The 23576-nt window shown below is 37.1% G+C and overlaps 1 protein-coding gene across 1 annotated transcript; it reads left to right on the forward strand.

The window, feature by feature from the left end:
- The first annotated feature begins 18259 nt into the window (after positions 1-18259).
- Positions 18260-22168, forward strand: LOC130648024 (uncharacterized protein K02A2.6-like). Its single transcript, XM_057454044.1, has one exon. The coding sequence runs from the start codon at positions 18260-18262 to the stop codon at positions 22166-22168; it is 3909 nt and encodes a 1302-aa protein (XP_057310027.1).
- The last annotated feature ends 1408 nt before the right edge of the window (positions 22169-23576 follow it).

Consider the following 23576-nt stretch of genomic DNA (forward strand, 5'->3'; position numbering starts at 1 on the left):
TGCCCAACACGGCAATAAAAGGAGGCTCCTTCAAATAGCCACACTTTCGTCACAAAAAAATACGTAAACAAACTTATTATAAGGCAAATGCTGTTTTTTTGCCCGGTCAAATCCCTGGATAACATGATGAGAATATCTCTTTGGTACCATCATCAGAAACGAAACATGGAATTTAATCGTTTTACAAGGACTGTTGTATTACTTCCAAGTCGCCCTTTGTTTCTTACAGTTTGTTTTGTGAGCTTTGAAACCAGTTCACACCTTGGGTGGTTGTGGCAAAACCAATGACAAATCTTTGTTGGAAATGCCGACAAAACAATAACATTCTGCTAAAAAGTTTTAATAAATCAGAAGTTGAAAAATCATTAGCATTACGTGAACAGTTAGAACACTTGGAAAAAGCCAAATCTGATCTATGTTTTTATAACTCTCAATGTGAGCATGCACAACAGCAAATAAAAGAAATTAATAACTACAACATCTTTGAAATTTATTTACCTTGTTCCTTTTTGGAACTGCACAATACAGCTGGGATTATGCCCAACAACTGCAATGTCCGCAAGATCCCCTACAACCTGGTCCTATTTTTTTCAAAACTCCTCAGAAATGTGGAATTTTTTGGAATTTGCAATGATGGTACCAACACTCAGTACAACTACCTTATTGATGAGATAGTACAGGTAAGGGTGCAAATTCCACAATATCATACGTCCATCATTTCCTTTCTTCTCACGGAATTGAAGAAACTACAGCGAACATTCATTCTGATAACTGTGTTGGTAAGTAATTCACTGACAAATATCTGTAAAAAATTTAGTGAAAGAACCCAACAATAAACAACAATAAGTACAAAAGCACATTTTAGGTCAAAACAAGGATAACTTCTTTCTGTGGCATTTGATATGGCGCACAATGGTTACCAAATCCATTAAAAGTCCATCTTCAGCCATCTCTGACATGCCAAATATATATAATTACAATTATATATGTACAATTTAAACCAACTGAAACTATGTCTTGTCTTTTTAATAATAACCGAAATTAAATAGTTGGAATACTGGTACTAGACTATTGCAAAGGCAATGTTTATTTGAATCATGTAAAATAATTAGGATACCCTTTTGTGCACGAACTTATTGCATAAATATGATCTTTGATGTTTCAGACAAATGGAAATTGAAAAATAAACTATAAATCTATTTTTTATACAATTCTGTTTACATTTTCTTTCAATAAGTACAAAGTCAGTGATAAAGTTATACTTTTTTGAATAATAAAAGCCAAATTACCAATTGCTATATTTTTGTGTAGAATTGATTTTTCCTTTTCGTTTACATCAGTCATTAGTAAATAATATTACTTTTATTTCTTCAGTTAAGGTATCTAAAACAAAACTTAATTAAAAAATAATTATTTGTGGAAAACATCTTGTTTTGGCAAGCATAAATATAAAACCATAAAGTAATTTTTAGTTTTCCATTCATCTACTTTATCATCATCTATCATCTATTTTATTTTAGAAAACCAAGAACCACCAAAAAAATTAAAGAAAACTAATTTGAGTGATAATCGTTTAAAGGTATGTTTCGATTGCTACCAACAATGTTTTTTTTGCAATTTATACTTAGTTCTTCTTTTTGTTTAAATGTGTGGTGTCATATAACTTTTATTCTGTAGATATGCATTGCGGGGAAAAAAGTGGCAACAGAAAAAGAGTTTGTCCTTGTGGAAATATATTTGATATACGCAAAAAGACGCTGCAGGAGCGCATCCCTTCAGGCCAAACAAGTCTTTCTGCACAGAGAGATATTGTTCATTCCAGAGTAAGTATATTAATTTTATTATGGTTATTAGTTGTTGTTTTTAAAAAAAGATCTGGCTTTAAATTCTTTGTTTATGTTAAGTATTGTTTAAGAACTGGTCTAACTTAATATGCTCTTTTAGCAGTTTGTCTTGTTCTGTAGTTAAAACAAGAATTTTGTATGCTGAGATAAATTTCTTAGATGATTGGCATGAAAGAAAAGCATGGCTGGAACAGCTTTGTAATTTATGCTAAAAAAGGGGAAAGAAATATGATGTTGGACACATTTTCAACACCTGGATTTTCGGCTGAATTTTTTGGAGAAAAAGGAAATCGCACTCAAGCAGGAGAAATGATTTTGCGTGTTGTGCGAGATGGGTTTGAAGGTAAACAGTTGTTCCACAATTCTATGTATAATGTTTGTACATGGTCCTGGATAAATTGTTTTAATATTTTATTCTAGGTTATTGTGAGGCTGTTAATAATCAGTCAGAGAATCAGCATTCAGTCATGGAAAAAAGTTAGTATAATATTGTTCTGTAGTTTGAAAGCATTTATTTTTTAGTATAATATTCGATATGGCATATTTTTATAAGTTTGATACTCGTACAAAGAAGCTAAAATATAGGAACTTGAATCAGTAAAAGTCCCTTTTATATGACCGTTAAAAATAGACTTAATTAAAGACAGTAATGAACAACTTAAAGTTGTCCTGTATCTGTACAATAAATGTACAGATATAAATGTGTATGTATGTATATATATATATATATATATATATATATATATATATATATATATATATATATATATATATATATATATATATATATATATATATATATATATATATATATATATATATATATATATATATATATATATATATATATATATATATATATATATATATATATATATATATATATATATATATATATATATATATATATATATATATATATATATATATATATATATATATATATATATATATATATATATATATATATATATATATATATATATATATATATATATATATATATATATATATATATATATATATATATATATATATATATATATATATATATATATATATATATATATATATATATATATATATATATATATATATATATATATATATATATATATATATATATATATATATATATATATATATATATATATATATATATATATATATATATATATATATATAATTTTTTAATCGCTATTGGATCTCTTTTTGTCTATAGACATTTATTTGTCTATAGACAAGTTCACCGTCAGTTGGTATACAAGGTACGTAAAGATTCGTTATTATGATTTTAAAACATAGTTTGTCTTGTTTTTATTCTATGCAGTTCTTAAGTTGTCTGCACAATAATAATCGGGATGTTTTTATTATTTTTAGTTGATGCTGCAGAACTCATATGTCTGAAAAAAGCGGAGTTAGGTATATATATATACCCTTTATTGTATAATTTAAATCAGGAATGTTTCATTAACTTGACCCTTCTTTTCTCCTATTTCATTTTGTCTTTCTTTCCAGAAAAATCATCCAGCTCAAGTCAATCTTATGAAACGTTTGAAAGCACAGCCGCAGGTAAGGCACAAGATTAAAATGTTTGCGTTTCATATATATTTAGTGTTATTTGCTTGTCATCTGCAACTTTGTGATGGTGTTTCTATCTCAGATACTACGGACGTTGGTAAAGAAAAAATGCACTTTGTTGTTGAAGCCAGCGCATGTTCAAACCCAGCTGCACTAGCTTTAAACGGTACCGTCTTTAAACTATTTCGTTGCTCTATCAAAATTGAATGTTGAAAATGTTCTTAGTTATGTTTTAACTGTCCCGTGCTTTGTTTTTTTACTTTCATAACTCAAATCTTCATTTTTAGTTGTAGGAAAAGACCAGTTAATGTGTGGCAATACCATAGCTGTATACGCCGATGACGATGAGCGCTTCTGGTTGTTAAAAGTATTGGCCATTGGAAGTCGAAATATCGATGGGTTGTGGTTCAATAAAATGGAGGAAAGAAAATATACATCGGGACAAAGCTGCACAGTTGTGTGGAACAATATCATTCGCCCAAATGTCAAAACCACCAAAGTGTACACACTAAATCTAACAATGGTGGAAAATTACTATTTGTTATCACAAGAGACGGAGAACTTAAATTCATTGACTGATTTTAGTTAAAGGTTTAGAACAAGATATATACTAGTAGGTTTGCACCCTAGTGATATTTTCGTAGACAAAAAAATCAATAGGTATGTATAGCTAGCTTGCTAATATTGTGATGCATCGTTTATCTATAGCTTTAAGGTAGGTTCTCTCTAAAAATCTCTCTAGCTAGCTAGCTAGCTATATATTGTACTCCTAGTTTCAGAGTGTCAGTCTAAAGAGGCTTTAATGTGGCTTTTGGGTAGCTTAAAAGCGACTATAGGTACTACACTAATATCAGAAATCAAAAGGTTTTAAGCTAGTTATATCACCTGATTCCTCCGAGTATGTACATACTGACTCTTCCTCTTCTTGTTGTGTTTTTCCTTCACCTTTAGCAGAGCCCAATGTTCTTTTCTTATTATAACGTCTTTTTGGTATTACTATAGGTTTGTAAACCCTGCTACCAGCGCTGGACCTACCATATTCCACAAATTTTAACTTTGGTTTGGGTTTTGGTTTAAGTAATTTTGCAAGAGCATTAATAGAATCTGAAGCCATAGACAAGAGAATTCATTTTACTGCTCGGTTCAACAACTACGCTACCATTATTGTTATTTTGTTGTGTCGTCACTTTACGCGGCTTCAAAGTTAAATGATAATCATTGTACTTTTATGAAATACGACTTAATGATTATCATTATATTTTTTGAGTGACCGTGTTGATGCATGGATTGGTAGAAAAATGCAACGCAATGTTTCGATTTTACTTTAAGACAATTGCATTAATTCGTACTTTTGTGGGTTAAAACAGAGGGCCCATAAAAATAAAATATGGTTGTTATTGATAAAACTTTCGTACCATTACTAAAATATGTGTATAACAGAAGTGATTTTCATACCTTACAAAGTTGTAAATAATTTCACATTAAACTGTGCTCTTGACAATCTACGTGTTGGCCACATTGGTCTTGATTAGAAAGCTTTTTTCTGTTTCTATGGAAGATAGCTCTGTTCTAAATTATAAAAACAGGTCTTACCAGCCAATATAAATAAAAAATTAGTTTTTTAATAAACAGTGAGAAATCGGGAAAAAACCCAGGAGTTTCAAGGTCTTAAAAAGAACAGAATATTTTACAGGGGTACACTCAAATTGCAGTCAGCCTTTGGGATTTTAAGACTGTTAAATGTAACAACTTAAAAATATTGTAACTATGTAAATATTGTAACCATGTGAATATTGTAACTATGTAGCAGTTATTTTGATGTGTTATACTTTCTTTTATTTGAACAGATATATATGATACACTTTTGTTTTGTCTCGTCTTTGCTAAACAGCAAATACATATTCTTTTTACAAGAAACTCCAGCATATTGTACAGAATGGAGTATCTCAAAATTTGCTAAATGGAGCTTTCTTCCTAAAGTTAAATAAACCAACTGAACTACTAAATGTTTGACCACGTGGTGATGTAGCCAAATGTTTAGGAAAAATCGTTGTAAAACAAAATTTATGATTCCTTTTCTGTCTAATTATATTCTGCCTACATATTCTGAAACTTTAGAATTTTTTAAAATAATAGGGCTACGTCGTGACTTAGTATCAAGGTTACAAAAATTTGAATAAATATTAATCACTACCATTTCAATTCCATAGATTAAAAGAGATAGCTGAGGGTAACCTTGGAACTGAAAAGCCAACCATGCGTTCTCTAAATCGTGCAGGAAAGGTCTCGGCTTTGTTGCCATTATTGTACGTGCCCTTAAAACACGTTTTGCCGGCACACGAAAAATCAAAATGGCGTAATCATGCTTTTAGCGTTAATAGCGTTATTATCATTACAACAAAATTATATTAGCGTTATTAACGTTATAGCGGTAAATGTTAGCGCTAAAGCGTTAATATTACCGCTTTAATCGCTAATTAACGCTAAATGTTTGTTATCAAATTCCCCTGCACAATCACATATATAGTGAAGAAAAAAAAGCTCGTCCAAAGAGCAAGCTGTCTGGGTAAGTTTATGGAATAGCAGAAATAATCACAAAGGTAAAACATCAGTGCCGTAAGCATCTGTGCCTTATTTTTCTACTCGCTAGTGACATTGACACTGGCCGGAATATATAAAAGAACTGTATCAAGTGTTATCAAAGAAAGGTATGACAATATGTCGCCAAAATGTACAAGGACTGTTTGCAGATACATAACATCGTAAAGTTTGTTAAATGAACACAAATATATTAACATGCTCACTTCATCAGAGACAAAAATATAAACACGTAAATGTAAACAGAGATTTCAGAGAAAAAACGTGACTTGGGGAAGGAGCAGCCATGTATATTTCAGACCAAATCAAATGTAAACGCAGAACTGATTTAGAGTGTACTTGGATTAAAATCTGTCAAAAAGCTAGAAATTATTTCTTACTGAAACATTCTACCGACCCTCAAGTGGTTAAAATGTAATGACAGCTGGTTATGTAATAGGTAGAGGTTGAAAAACGACTACGTAATTTCGAAATTTTTTTAATGATATTTAATTTATTATTATGTCTGAATCTAAAGAAGTGAATCTTCTGGGAGAGATAAACGTCGATTTTCTAAAATTAAACGATAATAAAGATAATACAGAAGTAAGAAAACAGGAGTAACTACATTGCAATGAATGCAACTAGTCCTTAAGACGGAATAAATAATGAAAAATAGGAGAACTTCTGTATTCTCTCCTTTACAGGGAAGATCGGAAAGCTAATGGATTCCGGCTGTATTGAAACAAACACTGATAAATGTGGAAACATGAGTGTTGGTAAAATCAAAAAGCTAATCTGTAAAGCGAATCGAAGATAGCTAGTGGAAAGAGAGTCACGTTATGGTACGACTAGGGTTGGAAACGTACCCACATCAACTTTAATGACATTGACGCGTTTGGACCATCAACAATGCTGCAAACATCTTCGATGACGATGTCGCATAAACCGGTACAGGAACAAACGTTTTGAAAATTGTTCTGCTGGATATGAGGAAGAAAGAAATTGGTAAGTTACTATACTTCCCTGCCAAACATTGGGTTCTAACCTGCTAGCGCTCTGTATATCCTCAGTGAGGCTATACGCGAAATTTTCTATAAACATTTATATGGCCAAGAGACGGAGTCAAATGTTTAAGACATTTTTTAATTAATCGTTTGATATCATGATAATCATGAAATCATGTCAGATACTTATAATGGAGAATCAGCGTGTGCAAACATTGATGTCAATCCTGCTGATATTGCTAATGGAGCAGAAAAACAGGAGGGGTCACCAACCCCAGCTAATATGCCTCTTATCACCAACGAGGACCAAAAAACGTAAGAAAAAGAAAAGCAAAAAGAGGAGAAGAAACAGCTCTTCTTTAGATTCTTTGTCGTCGAAGCAGTAGCGAGGGATCAAGCACAAAGGATGAACAAGATCCTCTTTATAAACGTTAAAAAATTGTAAAGGAATTATACAAACGCTCCCTCGCAAAAGAATTTGCGAAATTTGCAACACACCATATGAATACCTTTATTATAAAAAAAGACTTGAAGGAGAACATTTAGGATGAAAACCCAATTCCACATAAATACGAAAAAGTGTTGATAACTTGGAGAAGATATAGGAAAGGATTTTTCAAGTAATGGGTTAACTTGGAAAATGGTGGAAACAACACAATATCATCAAATAAGCGAATTTAGAAAACTAAAATAGACTTTTCTAGCTTGTTAACCAGTGCTGATGAGGCAGTCCTTTTGTTAGGACAGGCATGCTTCGACATTGCGACGTTTTGGGGTATTCAATGACATAGTTAAAAAGAAAGTAAAAAGTAAAAACACTTCTGAGAGAAAAACAACAAGTGCTTCAGCAAGAGGACGAGAAAGATTTGTTCAAGAAGAAATTCAAAAAAATCAAAGAAACGCTTCAACAATACTCATCACCTTTGGACAAGAAACGACCATTTCAAAAGGTCTAGCCACCAGTGAAAAATACCCAAACAATGATAGAAGAAAAACGCTCAGGGTCGTTCGTGTTGCTTACAATCCATCGGGAGAAAAAGTTCATAAATTTTAAGGTGATTGATGGAAACATGATCATAGACCGAAACTGGAGGTAAGCTCTACAATGATCTACAATATGCAAGACATGATCTTTCTTTTTGCACAGATAGTGTGCAGAAACAAGGATTGACCCTCTTTAAATTAAATTGCGAATACTTGACAACTATTGCACAACAACAAAAAACACAAATACCACACAACAAGAACGCACAAATAACATTTATGGTAATAAATAAAGAAGAAAATAATTTACAAGCTAGCCACCGCAATGATGAACTCAACCTGTTAGGTCTTTGGAAATAAGCTAGAGGTTGTACTCCTCTAGAGAAAATGCCTCTAAAAGCACAATTCTCCCTTTTTTCAAGAAATTAATTAAAAAAAATAAAAAGGACATAAAACATTGTATAAAACTAAGAGGCAACAACAATTTATGCTTCAAGACATGTAAAGCTGAAAGTACATTTCCACGTGTTATGGAACCCCAACACTTTAGATAATTTGCTAGTACCTGCTTTAACAAATTCTATATTATTTAGGTGCTTCACAGGAGAGGAAATAGCAACTGTGAAAGTTCGCGCAATACAGAGTCATGACGAAATGTAAATCGAGCCGTTTTGCAGGCCCTTAAAATGTGATCTGTAGTGCAGACTTGTTTTCCACAAGAAACAGAAGGATTCGGTACATATACGCCAACACCTTAAATTACTCGGAGAAGGAAGAACATCGTAGGTGGAGCTTGAACAGAACGACAACAGGTTTGGTGGTGTGGCAAGCAAAGACTACCTGGAGAGGTCGTTCTTAATATAGTTGTCCCATCTGGTCCAACTTCCTTGCACCTGCAGTTGCAAAGCTCTGCTCATATCTTTTTCACCATCAATTTTTTTGCAGCCACTGATACTTATTTCCTGTAAGAATGAGACTGTCTAAGAGAAGTTCTCTTAGGTTTAGAACAGAGACCTAAACCACCCTTGAAATGGGGGAACCCATAATTTCTTTAATTTTCAATTCTGCTTCAGCAATTCTAACTGACTTGGACACGCTCCATCTACCGGCCTTTAATGTTGGTACAACTGCTGAAACCAATGGACCTTTAGAATCCCTTAGCAGCAAGTGTCAACTGATCTTAAAAAAAACGACTTGTCAATAATAGAGAGCCCTGCAGAGAACTTCACATCAAGTTTGTCAACAGCCTTCTGATCGGAGATAAAACCATCGATAATACGGCCTAGAAATCGCACATGCATGGAATGGATAGAAGGAACATGGTTAAATACCCAAGGGTCAAAGGAGACCAAACCCAGAAATATATGTTAAATGGTAACCAAAGGGATAACAGAAATCCTTATGTTCTTGAAAGCTTTGATCACATTAGCTAAATCTATCAGTTGGATTTATCCATCAAATTCTGAATGAAACCCAGAAACAAAACACCAATGAAATTCCAGATGGAAATAAAGTGAAATAAAAAGTAAAGGCTATGGAAGAACCTTCGAAGCGAGAGATACCGGAACAAATCCCAGAAATGTTAAAATTTGACCTCGAGACAGGAAGGGTAAAACAATGCTTTTGTGTTGATTATTATACACCTGTGAGCCATTTGGTCGAAGGCTATGGTTGTGTAGTGACCATTATTTATCTACGGTAAAAGGTTTGGAAAGGGTACCAGGGTAAGCAGTAGTACGAGAGGCAATTTTTGACACAAGTCCCTTGGCACTGGCAAAACGTTTTAGCTGTAAAATGAGATGGGAACCGCACGACACCACCTCTTTTTCAACTAGAGTAGTTTGATGAGCGTTGCAAACATGGCAGAAGTAGGCATTGGTGTCTGACAACTCCTCACTTTCGAAGAATTTATGTAAGGAAGATTGTAACGTAGGGTGCATAGAAAGTTGGATGCATGGTGCTATAACTTCTGAGGAGCTGGTAATATGACATGAATTGCAAGTGGTTGATGTCTTGATGCCAATACTAAAAAGACTTTCAAGAAATACCAGGTATGAGATATTCAAAAACCTCGGGGACGTCGTGCTGAGCAAAGACATTAAATGCAATTCCATTCGCAGCTAAGATATGTTTCATAGCACGCAAAAAATGGGAGGGATCAACTGGACTTTTAGAAACAGCCAAATTTTGAAGAACACCTACAAATGCTTCGCCTAAATTTGAGGTTGTTTTGGTAACAGAAATGGCTTCTTTAACTTTTGGAAGGTTATAAAAACATTGTAAGATTGAGTTTGCATAACATGTGTTTCCCAAGTTTTTTAGACCGTTATTCCTAGAATTAGGGTTAGATGGCAATGCGACTGTTGTTTTGAAAGACCTTGTAGCAAGTTTTTCGGGTTTTTTGATTTTACAAGCTTTTGTGTGACTTGCGGAAGATTTCTCAGGGGTTTTTGATTTCTTACATTCCCTATTTGTAACAGAAGAAACTTTAGGAATGATTGGGGCCTTTTCAGGCTCTCGACCCAAGTGGTAGAATTTCGAGATATCCAGATGTAAAAAGAAGCACTCATGGAGGTAAAAGTTAGGGATTTTAATAGGGAACGTAAAGGCTTCTTAGGGAAACCAAGGCGACGAGAACAGGTCCTTACTGATTCGGAACAGAAACCCCTTGCACCCACCTCAATGGCAAAGAAATGCACGATCCATCCATTGTAGCATAACAAAGTGAAGAATATTTGTTAAGCTTTCGTTTGTGCCAATATTCCGTGTTCTCTTCACATGGACAAGTCAGTTCTAACATAATTACAGTTTTGGAAGAACTTGATATTAATAACACGTCTGGGCGTAGTTGTGTTATTGCAATGTATGGTGGAACAACTAAAACGGAATCTAAATCTGATAGTATTTTCCAATCGGAAGCAAGGTGAAGAAGGCCTGGACACTTTGTATGACTCTTCTTAGATGGTGATTGACCGGCCGGAATGAAATTAATTTCGTTGCACTTGGAAACCTTAAGAGGTTCATATAATACCAAAAACTCTTTTAATGCCTTAACCAAAACAATTAAAACCGAGTCATGGCGGTTTGTGTTTCTACCCTGCGTGAGGGAGATCCTACAGGCACCCAATATGTGAGAGACATTTGAGGATGGTTTCTTGCACAGAATGCAACTTTTGTCTTTCTCAACTTCCCATCTCACAAGATTAGTTGGAGAGGGAAGGGTGTCGTAGGTTTCCCCTATACAAAAGGAAGTTACACATTGTGAAAGAATTGTTCTCCAAGATAAATCATTTTTCACATAAGAGAACCACTTTGTCCAATTATCTTGAAAATGCAACTGTTCAGCTCCGGCATGGTAAATATCTTCTTTGTTTTCTTCAATGATATCGGAAACAAGCTTTCGGTAAGCATAACTGCCTTTTGGTCGTATATTTTTGTGGTCTAAGAGCCCTAAGCCAGCGCGACCAGTCTAATGCAAACCTAAAATCTTATTGAAAAATTCTGGAACTGATGTTCTTGTGTTGATATTTTTCTAGATTTTATTAATATATAACTGTCACCTGCCTTCATTTGCTGAGATTTTACTCATATGAACTAATGTGAACTTTCATTGGTGTTATGTGTTAATAGCAACACAACAGCAAGCTGTGATGATGGAACTCGTCTATTGACCCTTGAAGTTAAAATTGTAGAGGTTAAATTCTCTAAAAATCAAAACGCAGTGTAAGATCTCCCTTTTTGCAAGGATAGTCTGTAGATTCAAGGAAATTGAACCAAACAACCCTCTCTACACAATACAATACGTGCAACTAACGATCACTACACAAAAACTGACAATTGCTTGTGGGATAACAAAACAGCAAGCTGTAATGATGGAACTAGTCTACTGACTCTTTTGTTTTTGAATTGTAGAGGTTACACCCTCTACAGATCTATATTCAGTGCAAGATCTCTCTTTTTACAAGGATAGTCTGCAGAATCAGGGTACTTGAACTAAAGACCCTCTATAAACATTACAACACAAACTCCTACTGACAGTTACAATTTGTTATACAACATAGAAAGAAACAAATAAATACAAAACTATGAATAATAGCAGACAACCACCCATGCGCAAGGACTTGCGAACCTTTCCACATGTGAAACGGGATCCCAACACTTAGCCTTACACATGTGATTGACGCTTGGGACCAGCCCTTTGTCAGGACCAGCCTGAAGTTACTGGGGTAAAATGCGTGGGCGTAAATCCACGAAGACCCGATAAAGAAATTTCAAACCCCCTTGCAAAGCTTCTTATAACAATAACTGTGGCTACATCACGATCGTTAACCCTGTAGAGCAAACTTGACCTCCCTAATGGACTGGGGTTAAAAGTGGGGCCGTCACACTCAAAGACAAGACAGATTATCGAACCCCCTTGCTTAGCTTCTTTTACTTACTCTGTAAGAGAGTGGAGAGTGAGCAAACTTCTGAATTACGGTAGGCTGCCGTTAAAAATAACAGCAGTGGTAATAAAACCGCTAGAAAAAGAAATCATCCCCCTTTTTCAAAGCAAAACTTGCGTTTTCACAGCTTCAGAAAGAACAACACATACACTGTTGCGTTATTTATATCAGACGGCTTAACCTTAACTACTGCCCTGTCATCGCATTTCAACCACTCCTCTACATTTCGATATTTAATAAATGCCCAATAGTGACCTGCTGCTAGTGTGCCTGAATGATTTATAGTTACCACTAGTTTATATTTGTTGGCAAAAGATACATCATCTGCAGGGTGTGAAGGTACCTCCATTATGTTGCCTGAGTGAGAGATAGAATTAACAAATTGGTTGTTTTTAACTGATCTTCCTTCGACACAGGTAAATCTTTTTGGAGTATCAACAAATCTCCACAATGACTAAAAGCTGTCTCTCTTGTACTATCCTGGAGGGAAGAACACTGTGGAAAAAGTCACATGTCACTGCCATTCAGCTCTTCGGGTTGGAAGAACAAGTGAAAGGAGTTTGCAACGCTACTTGAGGTAGTACGTGGCATAATAGTCATCCTCCCTTTGCTACTAGATGAAAATAGACACGAATTGCATGACATGGTCGTTGTTAAAATATTAGTAATGCTATTGTTTGCAATAACTGACGGTCCTGTTAATTCATCCAAGATGTGTAAAAGTATCTCTGGAATGTCCTGTTGGGTGTTAATATCAAATGGAGCAAAGCTCTGAGAAAGTTGGACAGGTCTATAGCAGAGCGTGATTTATACAGCAGAGATAAGTTCAGTAAAACTGACTTGAAGAGAGGAGAAACATAAGAGGACTTAGATGCACATTGTGACCAAAGTGCAGGAGTTACAGTTAAGGCTTGCACAATAGCATTGCCGTAGCACGCATTACCTTTATTTATAAGCCCAAACTATTTAAACAGTTTGTGGGTAGGCAAATCTGGGAAAGCGGCGAGTGAGCGAACTCGTGAATAACGGTCAACTGTATCTAAAACACACAGCAGGGGTTAATTTTAAACCGCTAGGAAAAAGAGATTCCTCCCCCTTTTGATATAACGTACTTCTGTTTTAGTGCGAATTCACACTATTACATTTTGACAAAATATTGCACACACTGTGGAGTTATCTAGATTAGATGGCTTCACCATAATTACTGCCCTATCATCACATTTTAACCATGTATTAACACCCTAATCTCTTATGTAAGCCAAATAGTGACCTGCAGCCAGTGTGCCTGAATGATTAATAGTGGCAGTTATATTATATTGGTTTGTGAATGATCTATCTTCCACAGGATGGTAATAAGAGAATAGGTGTAACTACATCGCAATGCAGATATAACTTGTAAGACAGAGATATTAATGAACAAAAGGACGTTTCTCGCCAAGGAATAAGAAGCCACTGAAGAACTCAAAAAGCTAATGGCTTTCGGCTGTACTGAAACAAACCTAAGAATGTGGAAACGTAAGGATTGGTGAAATTCACTCATGCTTGGGATCTGGTGCGGGCCCTTGAGTAAGCATCCCCTGCCTCCTGCAAAACACCAGCCACATTCATTGATACCCTCCGTGAAAACAAATAACTTTTGTTAAACGTTGGACAAAGGACAGTTGACAACTACTACTTTTTTTTCAAGATGGTAGCCATATAGTTCGTACACCTTTTAGCTACGCTACTGTTATTATGTAAACATTACTTATATTTGCAATTATATCTATTATTATCACTATTATACTTATAAATCATGGGTCTCAAAAAATCTTCACATATCACTGAAAAGTTTGCAAATCTTTCTGAACGTCTTTTCCAAAAGCTGAATATATTTGAGCAAAAATTAACTGAATGGGACACTTTTTGAAACTAAAAAGTTGGTATCCGTGACTGCAGAAACTGCAAAAAAAGCTTAGGAGGTTGCTAGTTCCAATAAATCAGATATTAATAAACTAGTAGCTAGCAACTCACAGCATGAAGATTCCTTTTTAAATGTCAACAAGCAAATAAACGACCTCGAAATGCAGCTTGAAGATCAGACCGACAGGAACATGAGATCAACTCTATTAATGAAAAATGATCCTGGGAAGAAGACATCCTGGGGTGACACCTCTGCCACTGGTGCCAACTTGCTTCACAGCTTCGATAAAGTAGAGTCTGCTGCAACTATTCTTGACGACTGGATCGAACGTGCCCATCCTATCAAACCTAACCCTCAACATCAAAACGATCCCCACCCCACTAAGAGAGACTGACCCCTAAACATAGCCGTTCGCTTCTCTTCGTGGAAATACTCCGAAAAAGCTAAACAAATTTTGATTAAGCGCAATAACGACCCAAAATTTACCCTCAATATCTTTCTTGACCAGCTTTAATCAAAAAACAAAGACAAACAAAGGCGTTAGCAATCATTTTTTTACCAAACAGGGTCTAAAAGACCATGTTTCATTCTTGATCTCTAATGTTTCCTTACCATCGACATATTGAAATAAAAGACAACATTTTCATATAAAAACTCTTCAACAAAAGAGATAAATTTCCATTCCATATAGTACGCATGCCAGATCGGAAAAGCAATATACCATCATCTACCTTTTATGGACCAATCTTTTCCGAATTTTTACGAATTGGCAGATGCTGCTTACTAGTCGAAGACTTTATTTCCCGAGCTTCCATACTTTTTAATAGATTAAAAAAGGAGGAAATAAAAACATGATCTCCAAACAAATTATTTAAGTAATGCGTGTTGATATATTCGGTCACGGCATTTTAGATGTTGTGATGACTAAGCATTTTTAGTTTTGTTCTAGAAGGTTCTACGCAATATGGTAGACCTTGCTTTTGCATAAGACTTACATTCGTACTTATAATTCTTGGTGTCACTTCTTGTGTTCAATCCTCCATCATGTTAACAGGTTATGGGCCCAGTGCCACCAGCCAGTGGAAGAATATTAGTTTCGATGGAGATGAAAGAAATTTTGAATTGTGGGAAGTTAAATTTCTTGGATACATGAAGATACGCAAACTGAAACATGTTTTTGTTGGCAATGAGGACATAACTGCTGATGAAAATGAAACTGCTTTTTCTGAATTGATCCAATTCCTCGATGAACGTTCGATATCACTTATAATGAGAGACGCACGTGACGACGGTAGAAAAGCATTCAAAATTCTCCAGGATCATTATGCTGGAAGTGGGAAACCAAGAATCATAGCCCTGTATACCCAACTAACTTCATTAAAGAAAAGTGAGACTGAACCGATAACAGATTACATCTTGAGAGCTGAATCTGCTGCAAATGCACTTAGAAATGCTGACGAAATTGTTAGTGACGGACTACTTGTTGCGATGGTAGTTAAGGGGTTGCCAGATAGATATAAAGCATTTATTGCTGTAACCTCTCAATCAGAACATTTGATTCAGAACTTTCAGAAGTTCAAGCAATCACTCAAGAATTTTGAGGATACTGAACGTACTCGTACCGAGAAACCGGCTGGCGACAATGTTATGAATACTGTTGACCAGAGGCAGACACCGGGTAAATTGATTTGTTATAACTGTGGTAAAGCAGGACATAAATCATTTGAATGCAGAAATACCAAAAATAGAAAGTGGTGTTCGGTATGTTAGACCTCTTCGCATACTGACAAAGTTTGCAGAAAGCAAAAACATGCGACTAAAACTGTCAATGACAACACTGAAGTAAAAAATGATCATTCTTATGCTTTCAAAAATAGTGATAGCATCCATTTAACCAGTGACATTGGTGAGAAAATTTTAGTAGATTGTGGAGCTACAACTCACATCGTTAACACAGATGCAAACTTCATCCATACCGATGAATCTTTTAAGCCGGAAGAACACTACATTGAGCTAGCAGATGGCTCAAAGTCTAACAACCTTGCCAAGAAGAAGGGGACAGTTTTAATTTCGTTGCAAGACAACAATGGGAATATTGCTGATGTCAAAATGGAGAATGTGTTATTTGTACCTTCATTTCCCCAAAATATATTTTCAGTCCAGTCGGCAACAAAAAAGGGTGCAAAAGTAGTTTTTGATGGTAACCGTGGGACAATAACTACTCATGATAATGTAAAATTTCCTATCAATCAACATGGTAGGCTATACTATCTGTGTAAAACATCTGTTGGGAGAAATCGATTAGAAAGTCTTGAAATGTGGCATAAATTACTCGGCCACTGCAACATTGCTGATGTTCGAAAACTTGAAAATGTCGTTCAAGGTATGACCATTTCTGATTCAAGTCAATTCAATTGTGAAACATGCATCCTCGCGAAGAAAACTGATACCCGTAACCGAGATGCTGATACCCGTGCCTCCAAACCGTTTGAATTAATTCACACAGACCTTGCAGGTCCTGTTGATCCTGTTGCAAAGGACGGTTTCAGATACGCTATTATTTTTACCGATGACTACTCTGGGTGCTCGTTTACCTATTATTTGAAAGAAAAATCAGATGCACTGAAAGCGACCGAAAAATTTCTTGCTGATGTTAACCCATATGGCAAAGTCAAATCATTCAATTTCCATGCTGATATATTTCCAACCGGTGATGTGAGTCGCATGAGGAGTGATAATGGTGGTGAACATATATCTAACGAGTTTAAGTCGCTGCTCAGGAAAAACAACATAAAACATGAGCTATCTTCTCCACATTCACCACATCAGAATGGAACTGCTGAGCGTAATTGGAGAACATTATTTGATATGGCCCGTGCATTGCTGATTGAATCGGGGTTGCCGAAATACCTCTGGACCTATGCATTGATGACCGCTACGCACATCAGAAACCGTTGTTATGTTCAACGCATCAAAAGTACACCATACAGTTGGATTACCGGTCGCAAACCTGATGTTTCCAAACTCCATGTCTTCGGAACTGTATGTTATGCTTACACTCCTAACACGAAAAAGCTGGACCCACGACGCAAGAAGGGGTATTTTGTCGGTTATGATCGAGAAAGTCCAGCTTATCTTGTCTATTACCCTGATAACCACACCGTGATGAAGCATAGAGTTGTAACCTTCACAGAAAAGTTTCAAAACGAAGAAACAAACGATGATCAAATCATGCCTCAAACAGCTGAAGTACCAGAACCAGCTGAAGTGACAGTGGAGCAGTCAGAACCGAAAGAGCAATCTGAATCGCGATACCCGACAAGACAGCGACAGCCACCATCGTACCTAGCAGATTATGACCAGAGCGAAAACTCTGATGACAACGACCATGTGAGCTATATAGATTATTGTTATTTAATGGACACACTGCAAACATATCAGACCACTATTAACCGAAATGACTCATGCAAGTGGAAAGCGGCAATGGATGAACAAATCGAGTCACTTCAAACCAATGACACCTATACGTTGACAGACCCACCAAAAGATCGCAAAGTTATTGGTGGAAAATGGGTATTTAACCTCAAAGGAGACCCAGAACAACCTATTTACAAGGCTAGATATGTTGCAAAAAGATTTAGCCAGATCGAGGGAGTTGATTATGTCGAAACGTTTTCACCAACCGCACGCATGGAGACTGTTATATATCCGCCATTTATGTTTACATTTTGTTCTCTGCTATTGGTTACACTTTAAAACCATGTGTTTGTGTTTTCCGCTTATATCTTTGCGAGATTTGTACATGTGATTTTATTATAAAGATGGCGGTCTAAGAAGTGGTATATACATTTTCTGTCTGTCTGTTTTTCCCCATCTTTCTGAAGTTATAATAAGTGGCGACGAGGATATATTATTGAAATGGCTACCTACGGAAAAATTGGAGAGTTTGATCCGGCAACGGAACTCTGGAACAATTACATCGAGAGAGTGAATCAGTTCTACATAGCAAATGACATTGCAGATGCCACCAAGAAGAGAGCAATCCTGCTGAGCTCATGTGGAGTCAAAGCCTACCAGCTGTTGAGAGGTTTGTCAAATAACGATCCTGCTTCCAAATCTTATGACCAGCTAGTACAATTAATGAAAGATCATTTATATCCCACTCCCAATTCGATAGCTGAGAGATTCAGATTCAACACTCGTGATAGGCAACCTTCTGAAACAATTTCCCAGTACTTGGCAGTTTTGCGTCGACTCAGTGAACATTGTGAGTATGGAGAAACACTGGACGACATGTTAAGAGATAGACTTGTTTGTGGTATTAAGGAGGAAAAAATACAACAAAAGCTCCTGAGTGAGAAAGACCTCACCTTAGCCAAAGCCCTACGAATTGCATGTTCTATGGAATCAGCAGCAAGCTACTCCAAAAGCATTCTCCAACATCATTGCTATCGATGTGGAGGGACAAAACATACAGTAGAGGCATGTCCATTCAAGGATGCTGAATGTTATTATTGCCACAAAAAAGGACACACCGTTAAAAAATGTCGTCAAAAGAAACGAAATGATGAGAAATCCAGACCACCCCGGAAACCAATAAACCAACTGGAGTCCGAACATGAAGGAAATGTTTACAAAGAAACTGTTGAACAGTCCGATATGTTTAACCTGTATAAATTAGAAGGGAGCAGAGTTGAACCGCTTTTTGTAAATGTCAGTATTGAAGGAAAAACCATCAAGATGGAGGTCGATACCGGTGCATCGATGTCGGTGATAAGTGAAAAAACATTACGAAAATGCATTCCAGAGTTGACCATCCAGCCTAGTAACTTAAAGTTAAAAACTTTTACAGGGGAAATCATAACACCCTTGGGATCAGCTGCTGTAAACGTTGAACACCAAAAACAGAAATACACACTGTCATTGACTATCGTACCCGGGGAATCTCCTTCATTGTTAGGTCGAGATTGGCTAAAAGTAATCAAGTTAGATTGGCCCAGTTTGTTCCAAGTCAAGCATTCTAGCAATACCAATCTACAGCAAATATTAGTACAGCATGCCGCCGTGTTTACGGAAAGTATGGGATTGCTGAAGGACTTTAGAGTCCATATTCCTGTGGACTCCTCTGTCGCACCAAAGTTTTGCAAAGCACGACCAGTCCCGTATGCCTTAAAAGACAGGATCGACACTGAACTTGATAGACTTGTACAAGATGGCATATATGAACCAGTTGAATATTCAAGATGGGCAGCCCCTATCGTACCGGTAAAGAAAGAGGACGGTACTATCAGAATATGCGGCGATTACAAACAGACAATAAACCAGGCTGCACCTTGTGACTCTTATCCAATTCCGCGAACTGAAGATCTTTTCGCCTCAATGTCAGGGGGTGAAAAGTTCACAAAGCTGGATTTGAGTCATGCATACCAGCAATTGGAGTTGGACGAGGAAACAAGAGAATACCTCACAATCAACACACACCGTGGCTTGTACCGCCCCACAAGACTTCAGTATGGAGTACATTCCGCCACCGGCATTTTTCAGAGGGAAATGGATAGGCGACTCCGCCATATACCACGTACCAAAGTGCGAGTAGACGATATTTTAATATCTGGTAAGGATGATGAGGAACATTTGAGAAATTTATCGTCAGTCCTGCAAGTGATTGAAAGCTCGGGATTGCGACTGAAGGAAGTCAAATGCGTATTTCTAGCAGAAGAGGTGACTTATCTGGGTTACAACATTACCAAGGAAGGAATATCGCCTTCACCAGAGAAGGTCAAAGCTATAAGGAATGCAGCCCCTCCAGAGAATGTTACACAGTTAAAGGCTTATCTCGGAATGCTCAACTATTATAATCGTTATCTACCAAACCTTTCTGCAATGATTGAACCACTGCATCGTCTGCTGAGAAAGGGGACAACCTTTCACTGGAAAACCGAACAAGAAAAAGCGTTTACCGAATCGAAAGCTCTACTATATAAAGCACCGTTGCTGACGCATTTTGACCCCCAACGTTCGATCCTTGTGTCCTGTGACGCCTCTCCTTATGGGATAGGTGCTGTTCTCGCCCATGTAATGGATGATGGTTCCGAGAAGCCCGTATGTTATATTTCACGGACTCTTTCTCCAGCAGAGAGGAATTATGCCCACATTGAGAAAGAGGGTTTAGCCATAGTATTCGCAGTCAAAAAGCTTCATCAATATCTTTATGGACAGTCTTTCAGAATTATAACTGATCACAAACCTCTTTTGGGACTATTCGGACAAAACAAACCAATTCCACCGCTTGCAGCTGCTCGTGTTCAGAGATGGGCCCTCCTGCTGTCTGCTTATAGCTACGTCTTGGAGTACAAACCAGGTGTCAATCACGCCAACGCTGACTGTCTAAGCCGCCTTCCACTTCAAGCAGACAGTTCTGATTACTCGAACAATGAAAGTGCAATTCACATGATGGACCTAGTGCAAGCACCACTAACCTCCGCTGATGTTAAGCTACATACAAGTCGTGACCCAGTCCTGAGCAAAGTGTTGGACTTGATATCCAACGGTTGGAAAGTAAACCGAGAAATAGAATTACAACCGTACTTTTCAAGGAAGGATCAACTCAGCATCGACAACCAATGCTTGCTGTGGGGTTCTCGTGTCATTATACCAAGCTCGTTACGACCACAACTGCTTGGACAACTTCACCAGTCTCACCCAGGGATCACTCGCATGAAAAGTTTGTCGAGAAGTATTGTGTGGTGGCCAAAGATGGATTCTGAGATTGAGTTGACCGTCAAAAATTGCAAAACCTGTGAAATCCACCAAAAAATGCCAGCTGCAGCACCAATACATTCCTGGGAATACCCAAGCCAACCCTGGGAGCGGATCCACATGGATTATGCGGGACCGTTTTTGAACAAAATGTTTTTGATAGTTGTTGATGCTTTTTCAAAATGGGTGGAAGTAATAGTCATGAATAGCTCCACCTCCACTGCGACTATTGAGCAACTGCGCAAAATCTTTGCCACGCATGGCCTGCCTGGAGTTTGTGTTAGTGATAATGGACCGTGTTTCGCAAGCACTGAATTTGAGCAATTTATGAAACGAAATAACATCAGACACATTTTTTCTGCACCATACCATCCTGCTTCAAATGGACAAGCAGAGAGAACCGTCCAAACTGTGAAAAACAGTCTTAAAAAGATAGAATCGAATGGTCAATCCATTGAGACCAGAGTAAGCCGTTTGCTGTTCACGTACCGCATCACACCACACACCACCACGGGCAGGTCACCTGCAGAACTACTGTTCAATCGTCAATTAAGGAGTGCCCTCCATTTCGTTAAACCAGATCTGAAACAGACAGTCAAGGGGAAACAGATGGATTCTGAGAATCGAAGTCATCGATTGAAACCGCTGCGGCAATTTCTAGACCAAGAGGAGGTACTGATTAGAAATTTTGGTCAAGGACCACGGTGGGTGAGAGGAAACATTTCGAGAAAGAGAGGACCTGTGACATACGATGTTGAAGTGGGAGAGAAAATCGTTCAACGCCACATCGATCAAATGCGAGCTGCAACCGGCGAGAGATTAGCTGATTCAGCAATGGTAGAGACAGACCCACCTCTGGCTGTGCTACCACAGTTTGAACCGTCAGAAGTTGACGAAATCGTTACTGAAATCGAGCCAAGGGTCCAGTTACCTGTTCCTGAGACATCTGAGCCGTTTGAAGACGTTGCAGAAGATGTGAACAAGGACACCAATTCTCGACCTGAACGATCTCGCCGTTTACCAAAGCATTTCGAGGACTATGACTTGAACCGCATTGTATACGTTTAAACTGTGGACTATTGGTGGAGGATTGTTATATATCCGCCATTTATGTTTACATTTTGTTCTCTGCTATTGGTTACACTTTAAAACCATGTGTTTGTGTTTTCCGCTTATATCTTTGCGAGATTTGTACATGTGATTTTATTATAAAGATGGCGGTCTAAGAAGTGGTATATACATTTTCTGTCTGTCTGTTTTTCCCCATCTTTCTGAAGTTATAATAGAGACAGTTAGGTCACTCATGCAGGTCGCAGTGCAAGAAAACCTTACCCTACACCAGATGGATGTGAAGATTGCTTTCCTTCATGCTGCCCTTAACGAAGAAGTATATGTTACACAGCCGGCCGGGTATGAAATCGAAGGGAAAGTATGGAAACTAAACAAATCGCTCTATGGACTGAAGCAAAGTGGTCGAAACTGGCACAACTTACTTCATGACTACCTAATAGAACTTGGTTTTAAACAATCAGCAGCAGATCCATGTCTCTTCTTCAAACGCAATGAGAGTGAGATTATTTTTCTGTTGATATGGGTAGATGATATTATTATTGCAGGTAGTTCAACCGATGTCATAAACGAGATTAAAAGTCAATTGTCATCGAAGTTTCATATGAAGGACCTTGGAACTCTATCAACTTTCCTTGGAATCAAATTTAGTCAACAAAATGGAAGTATTACAATGTCTCAAGCACATTATCTTGAAAACATCTTGAAGGCTTTTGATATGCATAACTGCAAACCACGATCAACCCTGTGTGAGCAAAACGTTAATGCCTACATGGAAGCCAACCTTCAAATCGATAACCAGCGAAAATACCGTCAAATGGTTGGAAGTCTGATATACGCAATGTCATGCACACGACCAGACGTTGCCTTTGTTGTAACGAAATTATCAGAAAAATTGTCTTGTCCTGAACCTGCTAACTGGGCAATGTTGAAGCATGTATTCCAGTACGTCAAGAAAACAACAGCGTATGAATTAACATTCACCGCATCATCTGCACAACCAAGAATCTACGCCTTTTGTGATGCTGATTGGGCATCATCAATGAATGACCGCCGCAGTGTAACTGGATACCACATTAGCCTAAACGAGCTTGGACCGCCTATCAGCTGGAAATCCAAGAAGCAGACATCTGTCGCGTTATCAACTTGTGAGGCAGAGTACATGGCACTGTCCGCAGCGTGCCAAGAAATTATTTATCTTAGTCGATTGGTTAGCGAGTTATTACCGTTTACCATGTTAACACCGATGCTTATGAATGACAACCAAGGTGCATTGTCTTTGGTTAAGAATCCTGTTAAGCATTCGAAATCGAAGCATATCGATATACGCTTTCATTTTATTCGCGATTGTTACCGTGATTCCCGCATTTATTTGGATCACGTGCCGTCAGATGAAAACATCGCTGAC

Source organism: Hydractinia symbiolongicarpus, chromosome 6 (assembly GCF_029227915.1).
Source record: "Hydractinia symbiolongicarpus strain clone_291-10 chromosome 6, HSymV2.1, whole genome shotgun sequence".
NCBI classification, from domain to species: domain Eukaryota; kingdom Metazoa; phylum Cnidaria; class Hydrozoa; order Anthoathecata; family Hydractiniidae; genus Hydractinia; species Hydractinia symbiolongicarpus.